This window comes from Bos grunniens, chromosome 24 (assembly GCF_055505025.1).
Source record: "Bos grunniens cultivar Pamir isolate PY7600 chromosome 24, Bosgru_T2T1.0, whole genome shotgun sequence".
Classification (NCBI taxonomy): domain Eukaryota; kingdom Metazoa; phylum Chordata; class Mammalia; order Artiodactyla; family Bovidae; genus Bos; species Bos grunniens.
The window spans coordinates 38579026-38599618 of record NC_141188.1 but is presented as its reverse complement, the minus strand read 5'-3'; the positions used below and the strand labels follow the sequence as shown (position 1 = coordinate 38599618).

The 20593-nt window shown below is 34.9% G+C and overlaps 1 protein-coding gene across 3 annotated transcripts in view; it reads right to left on the bottom strand.

The window, feature by feature from the left end:
• The window catches only part of SMCHD1 (structural maintenance of chromosomes flexible hinge domain containing 1), a 127985-nt gene that overhangs the window by 67110 nt on the left and 40282 nt on the right, over positions 1-20593 (bottom strand). For all 3 annotated transcript variants that reach the window (XR_015153908.1, XM_086373087.1, XM_086373088.1), the window contains exons 9-20: positions 19679-19769; positions 18532-18742; positions 16465-16585; positions 16203-16386; positions 14037-14231; positions 12227-12340; positions 11315-11421; positions 10543-10625; positions 10249-10362; positions 6298-6375; positions 6099-6218; positions 1036-1180 (exon numbers count right to left, since the gene is read on the bottom strand). Coding sequence is in view for 2 of the 3 variants with exons in the window: in XM_086373087.1 (XP_086229213.1) it covers positions 1036-1180; positions 6099-6218; positions 6298-6375; positions 10249-10362; positions 10543-10625; positions 11315-11421; positions 12227-12340; positions 14037-14231; positions 16203-16386; positions 16465-16585; positions 18532-18742; positions 19679-19769 (1563 nt within the window). In the remaining variant the exon portion in view is untranslated. The remainder of the gene's footprint in view (positions 1-1035; positions 1181-6098; positions 6219-6297; positions 6376-10248; positions 10363-10542; positions 10626-11314; positions 11422-12226; positions 12341-14036; positions 14232-16202; positions 16387-16464; positions 16586-18531; positions 18743-19678; positions 19770-20593) is intronic.

The following is a 20593-nucleotide window of genomic DNA, read 5'->3' as shown; positions in this document are numbered from 1 at the left end:
TGGCAGGCTATTTTTAAACATAGATGTTTAAGTATTCAACTCTTCCATTATGGTTTAATATTCAAATGAATGCAATATGTAAAGATCACTTTTTGCAAAAGAATCACTTTTTGCACAAGAACCATATTTAGCAACTTAAGAGAATATTTAGAAAAATTCATTTGCAATATTTTTTATAACTGATTTGTTTTTCAGGAACTTAAACCATGGTACAAATCTGGACACTAAGCTATATCTCACTAGTCTGTGAGCTTCTAGAGGCAAATCCTATATTCTTATTCATTTTTATGTCTCCAGCTAGCAAATGCCTGGAATACAATACATACTCAAACGATTAAAAGAGCAAACAATTACACCAAAAGGGGGAAAAAGTACACATCAATAGCAAAAGAAAGCATACATTAAAAAGTGGGCCCCAAAGACAAATTTGGCAAAAATGTGAGAAAAAGAATTTCTCCCTAGGCACCTTAGAAACAGGTAATGGAAAACAATGAACATCCTCAATTATATAACTGGACTTTTCATTGCTATTTCTTGATATTAGCCAATCATTTCATTCTACAGGGTTACTAAGTAAAGGCAAATTCCAAGGAAGAACCAAATTTCCATGGAAAGCATAATTTTTATTGTTATAGTTTTAAAAACAAACTAAAAATAATTCTACTAGCAGGTTAAAAGCCTACCAGTAGGTAACCTTTAAGTTTAAATGCCCATAATTTCTAAGCAAACAACAAAATAAAAACATTGTATAGTGCATAGAACTGCCAAGAGACGTCATATCGTACTTGCAAAAAAAAAAAAAAAGGAGTAAGACAGACCTATTAGTCTCAACCAAGTAACTGTAACAGCAAAAATTCAGTCCAAACTTTACTGAGATAATTCATATATGACACTACAGCTGCAGAGTATAGCTTGGGACTAACTAAATCCCCCAGATATCATAAAATATCAAACATTTTAAATAAATCTGAAGTTAACACAAATAATTTAAGCTAAATGCAGTGAATACTCAGCAAATATGAACATTCAGATTACCTTGCTTCAAAAATTGGCTGAATATCAGTAGACAGTTGACTAGTATGACCAAATTCATCCTGAAACTCCACAGGGATATTGAATGGGACTCCAACACGAAAAGGAGGATCCAAAAGACCGAACGAAAATTTCTCTGGTTTACCCTCTTGAAAAAAAAAACACGAAAAGAAAATTCATCAGTCAGAGATTCATTGAAGGTAAAAACATCTATTTACATATGGAAGATTAAACTACGATAAAGATGGCATTTTAAATAAGCAAAATTTACATAAATTCTATCTACAATATACCTGCGAAAATTACAGATTGTTATCTTATATATATAAATAAGCCTAGAAACAGAGATAAATGTGTTTTTAAACTATGAAATTATTCAAATATAATAAAGAAATGTTTACAATTTTATCAAAGGAAAAAGTAAGGCAAAACACAATATTCAATAGCTATTCAAGGATATATGTGACAAAGATTAAAATATTTTAATAGATACAAAGTCAATAGAGAAGCTCCATATGAGAAAGTATTTGCAATGTATGCCATAAAGGATTTAAATCCTAAATACATTAAAACTTCCTATAAACAGCTATTGTTAAAATGCAGTCTATAGTCTAATAGTTTCAAGTCATCCCCTGTGAAATTATTAGAAATGCAAATTCCAAGATTCACCTTATCCTGTGTCAGATACCCTAGGAATGAGGCCCACTGGTCTACAGTTTAATAAAACCTGCAGGTGATTCAGATAAAACTCACACTTAAGAACTAGTTTTACACTATTAAAATGGGCATAGACTTTCACAGAATGACAATGTCCAATAAAGCCTAAAGAGATACACAACCTAATAATTAAATAACTTAACTACCGACTAAGCTAAATAAATACTGTAATATAGCTTGGCCAGCAGTGAGCATAGGGAAATAGGAACCCTCAGTCTGTTGGTGAGGGTACATAATCTTTTAGAAGGGTAAACTGACAAAAAATATATATAAAATGTTAAAGCACATATTGATAATTTCAGTTTGGCAATTCTACTTCTTGGGATCCACTCTAGAGAAATTCTAGCACGTGTACACAAAACATAATTTCCCCACCCCCTCATATAGAAACGTGATGTGTAACAGTCACAAAATTGGAAATACATGAAATGTTCACCAAAGAAAACTGCTAAAACTACAGCAAGTCCCTACTGTGGAAAGTTCCACAGTTGTTATTTAAAGAACATGGTAGATCTGTATGAACAAAAAAGGAACACTCCCCAAAGTGGCTTTATGATTAGAGAAGGCAAAATACTCCCAGGCACTTAAAAATCAGCTCTCCAAAACCCCATAATAATATGACACCACAGAGCTTTTTTTTAAAGAGGCCTAAATCTTCAAAACAAGACCGGGAGCTGACTGTGGCTCAGATCATGAACTCTTCTTTATTGCCAAATTCAGACGTGAAAGTAGGGAAAACCACTAGACCATTCAGGTATGACCTAAATCAAATTCCTTACGATTATACAGTAGAAGTGAGAAATACATTTAAGGGACTAGATCTGATAGATAGAGTGCCTGATGAACTATGGATGGAGGTTTGTGACACTGTACAGGGGACAGGGATCAAGACCATCCCCATGGAAAAGAAATGCAAAAAAGCAAAATGGCTGTCTGGGGAGGCCTTACAAATAGCTGTGAAAAGAAGAGAAGCGAAAAGCAAAGGAGAAAAGGAAAGATCTAAGCATCTGAATGCAGAGTTTCAAAGAATAGCAAGGAGAGATAAGAAAGCCTTCCTCAGCGATCAATGCAAAGAAAGAGAAGAAAACAACAGAATGGGAAAGACTAGGGATCTCTTCAAGAAAATCAGAGCTACCAAGGGAACATTTCATGCAAAGATGGGCTTGATAAAGGACAGAAATGGTATGGACCTAACAGAAGCAGAAGATATTAAGAAGAGGTGGCAAGAATACACAGAAGAACTGTACAAAAAAGATCTTCATGACCCAGATAATCATGATGGTGTGATCACTCACCTAGAGCCAGACATCCTGGAATGTGAAGTCAAGTGGGCCTTAGAAAGCATCACTACGAACAAAGCTAGTGGAGGTGATGGAATTCCAGTGGAGCTATTCCAAATCTTGAAAGATGATGCTGTGAAAGTGCTGCACTCAGTATGCCGGCAAATTTGGAAAACTCAGTAGTGGCCACAGGACTGGAAAAGGTCAATTTTCATTCCAATCCCAAAAAGGCAATGCCAAAGAACGCTCAAACTACTGCACAGTTGCACTCATCTCACATGCTAGTAGTAAAGTAACACTCAAAATTCTCCAAGCCAGGCTTTAGCAATACGTGAACTGTGAATTTCCAGATGTTCAAGCTGGTTTTAGAAAAGGCAGAGGAACCAGAGATCAAATTGCCAACATCCGCTGGATCATCAAAAAAGCAAGAGAGTTCCAGAAAAACATCTATTTCTGCTTTACTGACGATGCCAAAGCCTTTGACTGCGGATCACAAGAAACTGTGAAAAATTCTGAGAAGAGATGGTAATACCAGACCATCTGACCTGCCTCTTGAGAAACCTATATGCAGGTCAGGAAGCAACAGTTAGAACTGGACATGGAACAGACTGGTTCCAAATAGGAAAAGGAGTACGTCAAGGCTTATGTTGTCACCCTGCTTATTTAACTTCTATGCAGAGTACATCAAGAGAAACACTGGGCTGGAAGAAGCACAAGCTGGAATCAAGATTGCCAGGAAAAATATCAATAACCTCAGATATGGAGATGACACTACCCTTATGGCAGAAAGTGAAGAGGAAAAAAAAGCCTCTTGATGAAAATGAAAGAGGAGAGTGAAAAAGCTGGCTTAAAGCTCAACATTCAGAAAACGAAGATCATGGCATATGGTCACATCACTTCATGGGAAACAGATGGGGAAACAGTGTCAGACTTTATTTCGGGGGGCTCCAAAATCACTGCAGATGGTGATTGCAGCCATGAAATTAAAAGATGCTTACTCCTTGGAAAGAAAGTTATGACCACCTAGATAGCATATTCAAAAGCAGAGACATTACTTTGCCAACAAAGGTCCGTCTAGTCAAGGCTATGGTTTTTCCTGTGGTCATGTATGGATGTGAGAGCTGGACTGTGAAGAAAGCTGAGCACCGAAGAATCGATGCTTTTGAACTGTGGTGTTGGAGAAGACTCTTGAGAGTCCCTTGGACTGCAAGGAGATCCAACCAGTCCATGCTAAAGGAGATCAGTCCTGGGTGTTCATTGGAAGGACTGATGCTAAAGCTGAAACTCCAATACTTTGGCCATCTCATGCAAAGAGTTGACTCATTGGAAAAAGACTCTGATGCTGGGAGGGATTGGGGGCAGGAGGAGAAGGGGACGACAGAGGATGAGATGGCTGGATGGCATCACTGACTGGATGGACATGGGTTTGGGTGAATTCTGGGAGTTGGTGATGGACAGGGAGGCCTGGCGTGCTGCGATTCACGGGGTCACAAAGAGACACTAATGAGCGACTGAACTGAACTGAAACCTTCAAAAAGAAAGAACAAGAAAAAAGACAACAGTAACAGAATTTGAAAGCTAGTGAGCATATGAACAAGTATAATTCTCCAGGCAAGAATACTGGAGTGGGTTGCCAAATCCTTCTCCAGGGGGTTTTCCCAACCAAAGGACTGAACCTGGATCTCTTGCATTGAAGGCAGATGCTTTACCATCTAAGCTACTGGGGAAGCACTATGGACCTAACAGTAAGACTCAAAAAATCAAATCCTCAATCATCAACAAAACTAGCAGAGAGCCAATTTAATTTGCAGTATATAACATTCAAAAATCTCAAGCATGGCTCTATCAAGTAGGAGTGAAACTGAAATAAAAGAGAAAGACTAGCTCAAGTCTGTCAGAATCAGTTCCTCAGATCCCCACCCCTCGATACACAGAGCCAGTCAACTACCTCCTTAATTTTCAACAACATTTGGAAGGTTTCTCCTCTGGGAAAGCTTAGAGTAGGTCCAAGGAGTGACCTACTACTGAACACTGGACATAGCACTACTGAAAGTGCCAATTTACTGAAAACATGTAAATCAAGTGAAAGATTAATACTGAATGTGAAATATATAACAATCTTTTCCAGCTTGGCTCCCCAAATTCTGGCTCCTAGGTGTTTACACTCCACTCTGGAGAATCTGAACAGCCAGAGGAAAAAAACCTAAAATTCACTTATTATAATCTCCCCAAATGAAATAAACACTCTCAAATGTCCTATTCTTAAACATGTGCACTAATAATGTAAGAGATCATCTAATAGGAAAGACCCAGTGCGGATGGAAAAAAAAAACAACATTGAAGAAACAGGCTATGAATCAAGTTTAAAAACATCAAAGAAAAAAAATACCATTATTAATAGCCTCAGAGAATTAATAAAAATATTAATCCACAAAGTCAGAAGAAAATGCTTTGAAAAGGAAATAACCTTTTTAGAATAAAATATTTTATTCTAACAAATAAATAAATATTGGAGAATAAAATACTCTAGAAAGTGAAAAATAATAGCAGAAAGAAAAAAATCAATAGAAAACATCAAACATCATGCTAAGGAAGTCTCTTATAAAGTAGAAAAATAGAATTAAGCGATGGAAAGTAGAAAACACAGTATACCAATTGACAGGTCCAACGTCTGAACACTAGATGCTATAGAAGGAAAAAAAGACCCAAAATCAAAGAGACTCAGAAGAACCCCTAGAACTTAAAATGTCAGAGATGGGGACCCAAACTCTAAATTATTCAAACATCTGAGGATTGTGGGAGAGACAGAATGGGGATAGTTGGATTGGGAGTGGGTTTTTAACATACAAAAGTCAGGAATCAAAATAACTTTAAAGTCTACCAGTAACAAAGGAAGCTAGAAAACAATGATGTATAAGGAGCATGATTATCAAGCAGAGTTATAAAGTCATTTCTAAAACCAAAATGGTTATACAATTGGTCAAACATCTTTTATCAAATTTTCTATTTTCCTCTTGATTTAAAATGCCACCTTTAGCATACAGAGTTACATATTGGTGTTTTGCTTACCTTTAACAGAAAATTTAATTGCTTTAGATGGTAGTGGCCTTCCTGCATAAGTGTCTGCATTACTTTCATTCAGGACAACTTGCAATTTCAATGTATAATTCCCCAACTTGTGAATATTTTCTGGACAAATTAAGAAGAAATTAAAATTCAAGTAAACACAATACTGATATAATTTTTAATATTCAGAATAACAACTCACCCATTTTTTTAAACCAGTAAGGCCATTTTCCTCCATGTTGACTAATATGTGAAATTATTTCCTTATTTCCACTTGAAGCTTAATAAAAGAAAAAAATTTATACTTTGAGAAACAAAATTTAGAACATGAAAATGAAATGTCACAGTGGCATCAAATATCTGTTGTACATTTTTAAAAATAGCTTTTAAACTTCAAAAGACCTAAAATTATCCTATGCAAGTCAATAGCATAATGAAACTACTCATTCAGACAATAAAATTCCTTTAATTCTTAAAAATGTATCTGTAAATAAGCTTAACTGGTATAAAGAATATAGAGATAATTTTTTTATATTAAAAATCATTTCTTTGACAGTTTTCTCCAAGAATAAAACAGAATTGTTTGTTTACATAATCTCTAAGACCTAGTGCCTATTAAGAGGTCTGATGAAGGAGAAAGGAAACGGATGATAGCACTTTTCTGAAATATTCTTTGCTATTTATTTTTGTCTTTAGAATCATGTAAATGACTTTAATAATTAACAAAATGGAATTAAAACAATTCATAAGCAAAAGCAAATTGTAGGTAGGTGATATGACCACATTAAAAAAATTATTTCAAGTGATTCAACTTTAGAATATATAAAAACTTTAAAGACAAATAACACTGCAAAGAAGTAAAAATTAATCTAATAGTCTTATTATCAGTAATTTTAATTAAGCCTTTACACTGCCTTTCCTATAAAAGTTGTTTCAAAATAAATCAATGACCATAACTGATACAGGAAATTTCTTACTAATTAATAAACCAAAAAGGATAATAAATTGAGATAATAGGACAATAAATTAGGAAGAAATGAAAGTATCAGTGGGAAAACCCACTGTATCATGCATACCAAATAACAAAGCAAAAATCACTAATGGATGAAACTCTTACAACATGGATGAAAGGAGAACTTTATAGTCATACCAGCCAAGTGAATTCAATAATCCATCCCAGTAGCACTAAAAGTGGGACAATTAACTATAGCTATCAAATGCCTCTTATATAATACCTAAAAACACAAATTCACTACAAAGTATTGATTCTTGCTTTAGGAGGGGGAAAATAGTGAACCTAAATCAATTCAAGGTTTTGGGGTAATTTCTAGTCTTCAGGGAATAGAACAAACAGCAGAATAAGTTAAATGACATTACAAAGAAACAGACAAGTATGTGCAACACTATACAGTACAATAAAGTATAGATTTAAAAATGACTGAGACAGTAAATTTGTTATATATTTTACCAGAAAAAATAAACCTTTTAATTATTTTATATAGAAACATATACCAGGCCGACCTTAGAGATATGGTAGGCTTGGCTTCAGATCACAACAAAACAAGGATCACAATAAAGGAAGCTACATAAATGTTTTCCCTTCCCAGTGCATATAAGCTATGTTTATACTATACTATAGTCTATTGAGTGTGCAATAGCATTATTTCTTTTAAAGAATAATGACAGTCAGTCAGTTCAGTCACTGAGTTGTGTCTGATTCTTTGCGACCCCACGGACTGCAGCATGCCAGGCCTCCCTGTCCATCACCAACTCTGGAGTTTACTCAAACTCATATCCATCGAGTCGGTGATACCATCCAACTATCTCATCCTCTGTCGTCCCTTTCTCCTCCTGCCTTCAATCTTTCCCAGCATCAGAGTCTTTTCAAATGAGTCAGCTCTTCACATCAGGTGGCGAAAATATTGGAGTTTCAGCTTCAGCATCAGTCCTTCCAATGAATATTCAGGACTGATTTCCTTTAGGATGGATTGGCTGGATCTCCTTGCAGCTCAAGGCACTCTCAAAAGTCTTCTTCAATACCACAGTTCAAAAGCATCAGTTCTTCGGCACTCAGCTTTCTTCACAGTCCAACTCTCACACCCATACATGACTACTGGAAAAACCATAGCCTTAACTAGGCGGACCTTTGTTGGCAAAGTAATATCTCTGCTTTTGAATATGCTATCTAGGTTGGTCATAACTTTCCTTCCAAGGAGTAAGCGTCTTTTAATTTCATGCCTGCAACCACCAACTGCAGTGATTTTGAAGCCCCCAAAAATAAAGTCTGCCACTGTTTCCACTGTTTCTCCATCTATTTGCCATGAAGTAATGGGACTGGATGCCATGATCTTTGTTTTCTGAATGTTGAGCTTTAAGCCAACTTTTTTTCACTCTCCTCTCACTTTCATCATAAGGCTCTTTAGTTCTTCACTTGCTGCCATAAGGGTGGTGTCATCTGCATATCTGAGGTTATTGATGTTTCTCCCAGCAATCTTGATTCCAGCTTGTGCTTCCTCCAGCCCAGTGTTTCTCATGATGTACTCTGCGTATAAGTTAAATAAGCAGGGTAACAATATACAGCCTTGACGTACTCCTTTTCCTATTTGGAACCAGTCTGCTGTTCCATATCCAGTTCTAACTGTTGCTTCCTGACCTGCATACAGATTTCTCAAGAGGCAGATCAAGTGGTCTGGTATGCCCATCTCTTTCATAATTTTCCACAGTTTATTGTGATCCACACAGTCAAAAATAAAAAGTACTTTATTGCTAAAAATGCTAATGTTCACCTGAGCCTTCAGCAAGTTGTAGCAATAATATCAAAGACCACTAATCACAGATCATCATAACAAACATAATTTTTAGAAAGTCTGAAAAGTTGCCAGAATGACCAAAATGTTACACAGGGACATTAAGTGAGCAAATACTGTTGGGAAAATGGCATTAACAGACTTGCTTAACACAGAGTTGCCATAAACCTTGAATCCATAAAAAATGCAGTATCTGCAAATGGCAATAAAACAAAGTTCAATAAATGAGGTATGCCTCATGTGCTGCAGTCCATGGGGTCACAAATAGTTGGACACAACTGAGCAACTGAACTGATGCCTATATGTAGTTTTGTGGGGTTTTTTTTTGTTTTTTTTAAATAAGAGGGGGACAGGATGGTCAGAGTTACAAACAGGTTGGAAGATCCCACACTGTTGGCTCTGAAGATGGAGAAAGGGACCACAAGGCCAAGGAATATGGGTGACTTCTAGAAGTGGAAAGGCAAGCCTTCCCTACAACCTCCAGAAGGTTGCTATCCTGCTGACACTTTGATTTCAGCAGTCAGATGACCAAGAGAACTGTAGATAATAAACATACTGTTTTAAGCCACCAAAAAAAAAAAAAAAAAAACCCTGGAGAAATACAGAACAGTGTGTCACAGAGGCCAAAAAGAGAGTACTGCAGCAAAATGAATTAGTCAAACTGTTCAATGCTGCTGAGGCTAAAAAGACATTTATAAGACGAAAGTATACACTACCACTGACTATAGTTTATAAATGTTGGAAATAAACATACAGTGAATAAAATACACTGTATCTGTAAAATCCATAGACCAGACATGCAAGTATATAGTGGTAGAACAGATTATGGAAAACAAGTATTGAAAATACTTTCAGGTGGTCAAGACAAAAACAAGAGACGAGAATTACAAGGTGATTAAAGTTAGGAAAATACAAGATGAGTGATAACATGTAGTTCTTCTTCCTTTAACAAAGAGTGGCTCCCATTTCTCAACTCAAAACAAGTACTTCTCACCCATAGGTTCAGAGACAGTATTTTTGATTTAGAAGGTACCTTAAGGATTATCCAATCTAAATCCCTATTCAGTACAAACTGATATGCATACACATATCTTTATTTTAGCCCATAGCTACCTCCATAGGAATATTCAGAATACAGTGTTAAAAACAAAACAAACAAAAAACCCTAAGAAAACAACTGAGTTTTTAAAAAATGAATTATTCTAACACTTTAGAAACTCTTAACTTCAAAGCACTATCTATCAGATTGCTAGGCCATCAATAATTCCACAAAGATGTTAAAATATGTATATACATTTACGAACAACAATAAAGATCCAAACATACAAATCAGTGTTTATACTTACAGTGTAATATAACTTTGAGCTCAACCAGGAGTTTCTTTGACCCTCCATGACTTGTTCCTGGAAGCTTCTGCATCGTTTCCCCTTTTTTATTTAATATTTCAATTCTTAATGCACCTATCAGTCCAAAATTAAAAATAAGAACATCTTAGTTACACCCAATGAATCTGATGAATCTGCCAGGTCTTCACATAGCGTTTTAATTTTTTATCATTTTTTTACCATGAAATGTTAAGAAGAAAAGCATTTTTTCAGTGTTTAAAATACACACACACATAAGAAAAACCAAAAACATACCAATGGGGGTTCCAGCAGGTCTGATCTCATTTGGCAATAATTCATCTCCTTCAGGCCAAGTCACTGACAGTCTATCAGGGAGTCTATTATTAAAACAGCATATTAATGTTTCATGAAATGTATTAATTATGGTCTTATTTTTAAAAATAAAAGTTACTAGAAACTTTAATAGTTCTAAATTTTTTCCCCAATAGTTAAATCTGAAATTCTGTATGATTAATACACCAAAGCTTTAATCACTGCTGTGGCTACAAAGTAAAACAAAACCTCTTGATGTTAAGAGACAGGAATTGTCCCCATTTTTTGAGATTTTTCTACTAATTTGTAGTACGAGCTACCTTTCGGAGAAAGGATAACTCTAGAAACAGAAGAATTACCAGTGAGTTCAGTAAGAATCAAAATAACTGCATCGTTAGCCGCACAAAAGCCACAGTTTTGTTTTTCGATGTTTTACTTCTTTTGCTCTTATTTTTACCTCTCACCATTTTCTTCTAGTTACAGGCCAAAGTCATTGTTTTTTAACAAACTTAATCATAGTGCTGTTAACAGTGCTAACCTTCCTTATTTTTCTATAAAACAAATACAGGATTCTGTTTTGATAACTAGAGCGCTTTTTTTTTTTTAACAGCAAGAAGTTCGTCACAATACACACATCGAAGACTACAAGTGCCTAAATACAAAAGCATAATGTCACACTCAATAATAACTAAAAGGACAATTCCTCTTCAATTTTCTTGTCATTTTTTACCATGCATCTTGAAACATAAATTACCTTGCCATTTCATCTTCTACATATTTTTTCACAGCTTTCTCAGCAACTGTCCTATCCAGCTTTGCAATTGGCACAGTTTTTATTTCATCATATAGTGCCTGAGGTTCCTGAATAAGCAAAATTTATACCAACATTTCAAAAAGCTATTTAAATTTAGTCACAAGAATATTGATTTCTTTCAAAAAATATTTTTACCCTAATTAAGTAGATAAATCATAATAACTGTTATTATATTACACCACAGTGTTTATTTCCATTTTTCAGATAAACACCCTAGGTCTAATTAAATACCTTCAAATCTTAACAAGAGCATAGTATCAGGAAGGATAAAGGGCCTCCCTGGTGGCTCAGACAGTAAAGAATTTGCCTGCAATGCAGGAGACCAGTGTTCGATCCTTGCACTGGGAAGATCCCCTGAAGAAGGGAATGGCTGCCCATTCCAATATTCTTGCCTGGAGAATTCCACGAACAGAGGAGCTTGGTGGGCTACAAGCCCATGGGGTCACAGAGTCAGACACAACTGAGCAACTAACACTTCTTTATAAGGATAAAGCCCACTCTAGTTTTGTTTTTCATTCTTGAGATAGAAGTCTGGCTCCAATGTTTATGTTTATGAGCCTTGAATGAAATGTGCACTTTAAAATTACTGTAAAATTGGCAATAATATTGTAACATTTGTTAAACACTGGGCACATAGATGTTAAGTTCTACAAACTACTAAAAACATCAAATATGAAACATAAAACATCATGCTCCCACTCCTGTAACCAATGTAAAAGCCAAATACAAGTCAAAATAGAATACCGTTATCTTTTTTTTTTTTTTTTTTAGAATATTGCATCTTTAAGAATTAAGCAAAGTAGTAATACCAAGAGACTTTGAAGACTATTTTGGGTTACCTGGGGATCTTACCATTGCAATTTGAACCTCTCCTCCTGTAGCATATACTTCTCCATCATGATCACCATAGAGAAAAAATTTCACAATGCTTCCATAAAAGAGAGGAAGTGTCTTGATTGTCTTGACCTAACATTCAGTTTTAAAACAAGGATTTAGTATTAATATTTACTTAGAAAAACAGGTTTAACAATTATTTAACAGAACTATTTTATACAAGGGGAAAAACCCAGAAATCTATTATTAGAAAAATTTAATGAAAAAAGCATTCTATAAAGTTATATTTGTGAAGCTCTCCACTTATTTGTAACATCTTTGAAAAGACAGTGGCTTCTTCATATAAAAATGTCATAGTTATGCATGTGTCTAAAAGGTCCATAATACCTTCAAATGAATGCAAGCTGTCGCAAATCCCCATAAAATGTTGCTTGCAGGCTGTGAACAGTGACTTACAAAGTTATTGTTTCTTTCCAATAAATTAGCTCAAAATTTCTCTCTCTCTCTCTCTCTCTCTCTATATATATATATATTTTTTTTTTCCTTACCTGGCCTGAAAACACCAGGAGTAATTTCCACTAGTCCAATTCAAAACTTCTCAACTATAAGGACAGCAAGAGTTTACATCCAATCTATCTCTCCAGCCTCATTTCACTTCTGAACTATTTCTCTTCACATATAACACTTTGCAGTAACCCAGTTCTGCTGCTTTTCCTGATCACTCCCTCCTTGTAACTTTCCACTTGACTTCACAGATACCTTATTTTCCTGGTTTTCTTCTCTCTCACCATCTTATCCCCTTCTTTCTCCTGTCAGCTCCTCCTTTTCAGTTTCTAGCTTCTAACTGTTGGAAAAGCAGGCTTAAGCCACACTCACTACTTCATGGTGACCGCATCTGATTCCAAAGCTTTCACTATATAATGATGATAGTGTCACATTTGTGGGTTTATTACTACCTTCATAATAAACCCACTTCATAATAAACCCACTCTGGGCTTCCCAGGTAGCTCAAAGGGTAAAGAATCTGCCTGCAATGCAGGAGAGACCTGGGCTTAATCCGTGGGTCAGGAAGATCCCCTGGAGAAAGGCATGGCAACCAATTCCAACATCCTTGCCTGGAGAATTCCATGTACAGAGGAGCCTGGTGGGCTCCAGTCCATGGGTTCACAAAGAGTCAGACACAACTGAGCAATGTAAAGTTAAGTTAGTTATCTTCATAATTACCTCTGTAAACCTGAGCCACTACCTCTTTTAAGTTCCACACAGAAGTCACTTCATGCACAAAGAACTGCGTGATTTATTCTCTTATTCCAGGCCCATCTGCAGTCAGAAAATTCTCTCCTTCTAAACTATGAGAATTCTAGTTCTACTAGAGAGAGAACTACTCATTCTCTCTCTTTATTTTTAGGTCATCTGTATTTTCATGCCGTAAGAGCCTGAAGGCAACAGGATACCCCTAGATCTCTATAATCTCCATAATGCTGTCAACAGCACAGTAACTTACAAGCTGCAGACACTAAAAAATTTGATGAAAAACCATTTCTTCATATCACATTAAAAAAACACACTAAATTCTCTATTTGAGTAAAGTGAAGTATAAGAAACAATAAAAATTTTGTTAACTGAGCCTTTGGCAAAAATCATTTTGTTTTTTTCCTTAATGTCCTATTAAATTACATAGTTATAATCAATTTGGCCTTGCCTTTCTTTTCTGGCTCCTAAGGAGGCAAGACTACATACATTATTTTTGGTTGTTGACAAATTCTAATAACTCTAATTTAGATTCAAATTCTACTAAAAATTAAACCTAAAAATAAGTTAAACTTACCAGCTGTCCTGCTTTGTATATTTTTCCATCCCATTCTATCGCTGAATAAGTGGCCCAGGGGCCCTGCTTTTTAGAAGGAAGATCAGGACGTGTAATTACTCCTTTAAAAAGGGTGAATTTTATTTGTTTGTCGTACTTTTCATGGCAGTCCTTCAGCCATAAAGCAAACTCTCTGTCAATTTTCATTCGCTGCTCCTGTAAAATTTTAAAATGTTCCACAAAACTTAGCTACTCATAAACAAATACAACCACAGACACTTCTTGTTCAATTCATGTTTCCTTCCAAATACCCACCCACCCCAGAAAAACGAATAAAAAACTAAAATATTTTAATGGCTCTTTCTCCTATACAAATTTAGATTTCTATCAACACATTACTAAAGAAAAATCTCTGCTATCATCCTTGGTCCACAGGGTCTGCCATCATCCTTGGTCCATAGGGTCGCAGAGAGTTGGACACGACTCAAGTGACTGAGCACACACTTGGACCTAAGACTTCAATGGTCAATATCAACATAGATTTCCTTCCCTATTTTAAACCCTAGGATACACTCCCCCCACCCCCAACAAAAGATAAACACTGCGTGCCTTGGAAAAGGAGAACTGATTAGGGGAAAAGGGTAAGTGGAAGCCTTCTTAATGTGAAACACGCAAATTCCAACAGGGAAATAAAAAGCTTTATATAAATTAAGCACAGATTTAAACACATACTTAAATATAGATATGGTATATCTATGGTATTAAAATGTCTTAGGGGGTTATTTGGGAGAGAAAAGTTTAAAAAGGTTCTTTTATAAGGTGACAGTGAAAAAAAGGTTGAGAAATAAAGCTATGGCAAAACATATTTAAAAAAAATTATGCTTTATACATTTATTCAAAAATAGATCATAAAATAAAATTTGCTTTCTTGTAATACATAGGAAGAAAATGTGTTATGGCTTATCATTCTTCACTCTGCTGAGAGACCCTAGAGATTTACACTCCAGTGTAAGCTACTATATACTGGTTTAATGCTTGTCTTCAGGAGGAGTAGGGGAAGATCATCGCATTACATGTTTTCACAGAAGACAAAGCGTAAAGTCACAGAAGTTCGTTTTCTCTGTACACCTTACTCCACAACCCACCATTTCCAGATGAAAATGGGGCAAAATTAAAACTGATTTCAGCTTAAGTTTTTGCAACTTGAAGTCAGATGACCAGTATATTAATCATTAAAAAAAATTAGATTTTAAAAAGATTAGATTTCTTATTAAAATAAGAAATACATGTACATGGTAAACACCAAAAAATGGCATATATTTTTCAAAGAAACTTTCCCCCTAATCTGTTCCCAGGTACCAACTCCTTCCTGAATCAGTAAATTAGTGTTGTCACTTTGACAACTTGACAACAGTATTAAAATTATTAACTAGGAATGAGACTGTCTGCCTACCAAATTTTTATGCTGTATTTCAGGCTCAGCCCTCATCTGTATTAGATAAAATTACATCACATTCAGAATCCTTTTTATTAAGAGCAAAATGAATGTCAACATGTTATAGGGATATACAAATACTGTGTCATATATTGTGTTTACTGTCCAGCAACTTTAAGTTTAGAATAAATGCACCCATCTCTTGGCAACTTAACATTACATTACTGAAAGAGTAGCATCAAGTAAGTTTCTGAGGTGTTTAGGCAAAAGGAAAGTACACTAGCTCCATTCAACTTTTTAAAAAAATTTATCATTCTTTTTCTATTGATTAAAGCAGATTTTAATAGTGATCAATCTCAAATTACCCTTTAGCCCAAAGTATTTCACAGTTCTACCTAAATTTTACCCCCAAAGTTAGATTAAAATTGTATATTTAGGTTACTAATATACAAACAAAGCCTCTCTATTAGATACAATTCTTACATGCTCTTTGCAAACAGACATGCTTCTGAAGATTCTATTCACCATGTCAAAGTATTGATGAAGATCTGATAAGTTTTATCCCAGTAAGAGCTAATCAGTTTGAAATTTTTGAGTGAACACATAAATGCTCATGAACTAAAATTTATATTCTTCTGAGTAAATAAAATGAAAACTATGCAAATTGTCAGTACAAATCTACAAGTGACTTTTGTTGAACTTAAAATAGAACACTTCTGCAAATATTCAAAACTTGATATTTAAAGTCATACCTGTCCGTTTAAAATCCTTGTAAAAAGGGTGTTCTTGTCTTTCAGTTTTAGCTCAAGATCCATAAAGGTCAGTTTATTTGTGCTGACCTGGAATTTGTCATTAGTGAATAATGCACCAGATATCCTATTGTAGCACTCAAAAGGCGCAAGTCCTCTCTTCTTAGGAGGAGTACACCAGTCAAAGCTTGAATAAAACAAAATACTGGTTAGTAAAAAGATAAGATCATAAAACAATGTAATCTCAGCAAAAATCAGAACTTACTCTTCAACAGATGTATATGGTATTAGCCGTCCATTCCAAAAACATTCAAAAATAGGCCTTTTCCCTCTTGCTGCTTTCTCAAGTATGAAACAATCGTCATCATCATCTTCATCTTTTAATTCTAGGACAAAGGAACAAGTGGAACAAATAATTTTTACCACTGAGAAATCAATTTCGATAAATGAAATGTTAAAGCTTCTTCGGAGAAACGGTAACAAAAATTCTTATGATCTTTAACACTGTGTTCTGTAAAACCTAAAAGTACCTTTATTATGTTTGCCCTCAAAAAGGCAGATTTTCAAAGTGGCTCCACATTACCAACAGTGATTCTCATTAAAAAGTAATAATTACATACTCATGAATCTGCGTTAGGATTACCATACTAGCTACTGAGCCTGCCATGTGAAAAACCTATTTATAAATACGGGAGCTTGAATCTTCTACCTAAATCATGTCTCACAACTCTGTTGGAACCAGCACACTCACATAAAAATCATCTGGAAAATCTACGATGTCTAGGAACAGCAAGTTTGCTTAGCTTGGACAAATTAATAATACTAATTCAAGTTTACATTATGATACAGTTAGAGTTATATCCAATGTTATAAAGCACAACTGTCTACACATTTCTATGTTTAGTAATACCTTTTCATATACTCAAATAAATTGGATTCAAGCATTATGATCCTGATATAGCAATATCTCAGTTATTCTGGCATTAAGTCATTCCCCCGACCCCCAATAAAGTCTTTTTCTCCAAAAAAATCTTCATAAGAAGTTCATAAGTAAAAGTTCCTTCCAATCAAAACATTTCACTTGCTCTTAGAGAACCCCTCTGATCATCATTCAATTAATTGGCTATTATTTTAAGACATCATTTTTAAGAACTTTATCTTTTTATCTGTAAGCATACCAAAATCACAAATGACAAATGAAAAACAGGCCAGAGACTGAATGGGAGGCAGAGTCACTAAGTAATAATATGTATGAACACTTACTAAACAGAGTCGGGTCCTAAACCCCTACAAGTCTATGAGGCAAGGATTATTATAAGAATTATTATTTCCCATTTCAAAGATACTGAAGCAGTAGTTTGTCAAATTTTGCACAATAGAAAGTGGCAAAGACAGGATTCAAACCAGGAAATCTGGTTCCAAAACACAATACTAAGGATATACTAAGAAATCATTCTGAATGAGAAAATATAACACTGTTAATCTATGAAAATTGAATGTGATCTCAATAATCCCATTAGGACATTTTTATTCAGTACAAAGTGATTCCAAGGTTTATCTAGAAGAGCAAAAGATTAAGAATTATGAATTTTCTCAAAAAAGAACAATAGTGTCTTGTCCTACTGATATCAATATACACTATAAAGGACAAGAGATTCACTATAAAGGACATGTTATTCATGTATAAAAACACAAAACATATCAATGACTTATAGCAAACAATCTGGGTTCTATGTACTTATGGGAACTTTATATTATTATGAAAGTGATATTTATATATAACATTCAAAAATTGGTACTAGGAAACTGAAAACCCACATGGAAAATATTAAGTTAATCCTAAAACAAAAAAGATTACAGGTATATTAAAGATATAAACATAAAATGATAAAAGCTACAGAATCTATAAAAAAAATTATAAAAAAATGAGATGTACGAAGCCTTTCTGCAGCAAGGCCTATCAGAAAGCATAAAGAAAAAAACCAATGCGACTACATAAAGTTTAAAACTACTTTATAAATATCTACAAAGATAACAGGAAGACAACATGGGGAGTATATAAAGGAATACTATGTGGTACATAGCTAAAAGTTCAGTTCAGTAAGAGAAGTACGATATAAGAACATGTAACGTTTCTTAGCACCACAGCTTTATTTATCTGGGTGTGAATATACACAAAAATTAGCAATTATAAAAACTACAACTACCTTAACAACTTAAGACCTGCATGAGGAAAAAATGTTTAAAATTTATCTAACCTTAAGCCTAACTAATAATTATGAAAATTAATCACAACTTTGTATTTTGTAGCTAAGGTAACAGATTAACATACTTGATGGAAAGCATGGATCATCAGGGTAGGTTTCTCTATCATATAAGAAAGGGTGATATCGGATAATCCCTTCCACTACACCATCTCCTTCAACATGAGCCTTGAACTCAAAACTATCAGCTGCTGTATTTATATACAATGTCTGCATGTCATCTTGTATTTCCCTCAGGTTGATAATCTTAGGTGTCTTCCCCTTTTCAAACATAGAAATCTAAAATAAAAATAAAATAAAAACAATTAAATTTGACAGCGACTGCACTTTTGTTCTCATCTATGATCCAACAACAGAAAAGCAAAAACTATTTTTATTTGTATAAATAATCATCTAGATTAACAAAATACATATATATTTCTATCTCAGTTAAATAGGTCTAAGGAGCATCTTAATTAAGAAATATATTACCAAAAAACTGAAAGTAAGCAAAGAAAGCGCTGAAGGATATGTAAGTCACGAGTTTATTTCATTTAAGCTTTCCTGCTGGAGGTGTGTCTGTCTGTGCACTAAGTCATGTCTGACTCTTTGTGACCCCATGGACTATAGCCCACCAGACTCCTCTGTCCATGGAATTTCCCAGGCAAGAGTACTGGAGTGGGTTGCCATTTCCTACTCCAGGGGATCTTCCCGACCCAGGGACAGAACTTGCGTCTCTTGTGTCTCCTGCACTGGCAGGTGGATTCTTTACCACTGGCATCACCTGGGAAGCCCTAGAGGTAGGAAGTAGGATGAAGACATACATGAAATTCCGCCTGACATGTGGGCAAGGATACTGAGAACTCAACATTGAAATGTTCTGTTCTTCTACATTTTACTTTACTTATTTTTTTCTTATTAAGAGATTTCTATGAACAAAAGGGAAACGATTTATATCTTTTCTTCCCTGCTTTTGAGACATGACATTCAGTAATGGCTCATATCTCTATAGAAGACAAAGAAAATAGAAACCAGATACTAGGGTAATAAGATATCCAGAAAAGTACACCTTAGGAATTATCTCTTTACTTAGACATCAAACTAGAGAAGTGGTTTGGTAAAAGACAAGGACAGAGAAGTTGCCTATTTACTGATTGACTTTTCTTATCCAGATTAACTTGGAACTAGAACACAGACCTAATATTTCACAATACTTAAGAAAGAATTTTATCTTACTTCAATATCAATGTTGTTGAAAGGTCCAGCTTCCTTTGATGTACGCTGTTCATTCCCTTTTGGACCATGGATGTAATAATGATAAATATGCCTAAAATATAAAAGAATAACTTTATACTTTTAATTCACATAAAACTACAGTTCATCCAATATTCTACCAAAAAAAACTTTATTACTACTATTTGGCAGTACCTACTAGGTGCCACGCACAATATTAAGCATTTTTAAACATAGTAAACCACATAATGGTAAAAACAATCATGAGATTCAGGTATTATTTCCCCTCATTTTATAAATACAGAAGTTGGGAATGCAAGAAATTATTTAATTTACTTAAGGTCACAGAATTACAGTGTGAGCAGATTCAAGCCAAGTCTTTTCAACTTCAAATCCCACATACTTAAAGTGTATTTTACAAAAAAAACCTACAACTACAAAGTGAAAGTGAAGTCGTTCAGTTGTGTCCTACTCTTTGCGAACCCATGGACTGTAGCCCACCAGGCTCCTCCGTCCATGGGATTTTCCAGGCAAGAGTACTGGAGTGGGTGGCCATTTCCTTCTCCAGGGGTAAGATAGCAACCCAGGGATCGAACCGAGGTCTCCCGAACTGCAAGGTAAGAGGCTATAATTCTACTTGTCAGGGATTTTCTAGAAAAGACTCAAGTATCAGGGAGTATACACAATTGGGTATTTTTAACTTATGTCCCCAACATGAGAGTATCATTCTGTCTCATCTTTTTTCTCCTGTAGAAATGAAACAATCTTATGCCAATACTCCTAAAATTAATAAATTCAACATCATCCCATCAAAAACCACCACTTCAGAAATTTTTGCTATTTTGGAAAATGTTTAAAAAGATTATACTCTGGGGAAATTATTCACATATCTCCAAATCACATAGCCCATCTGCAATC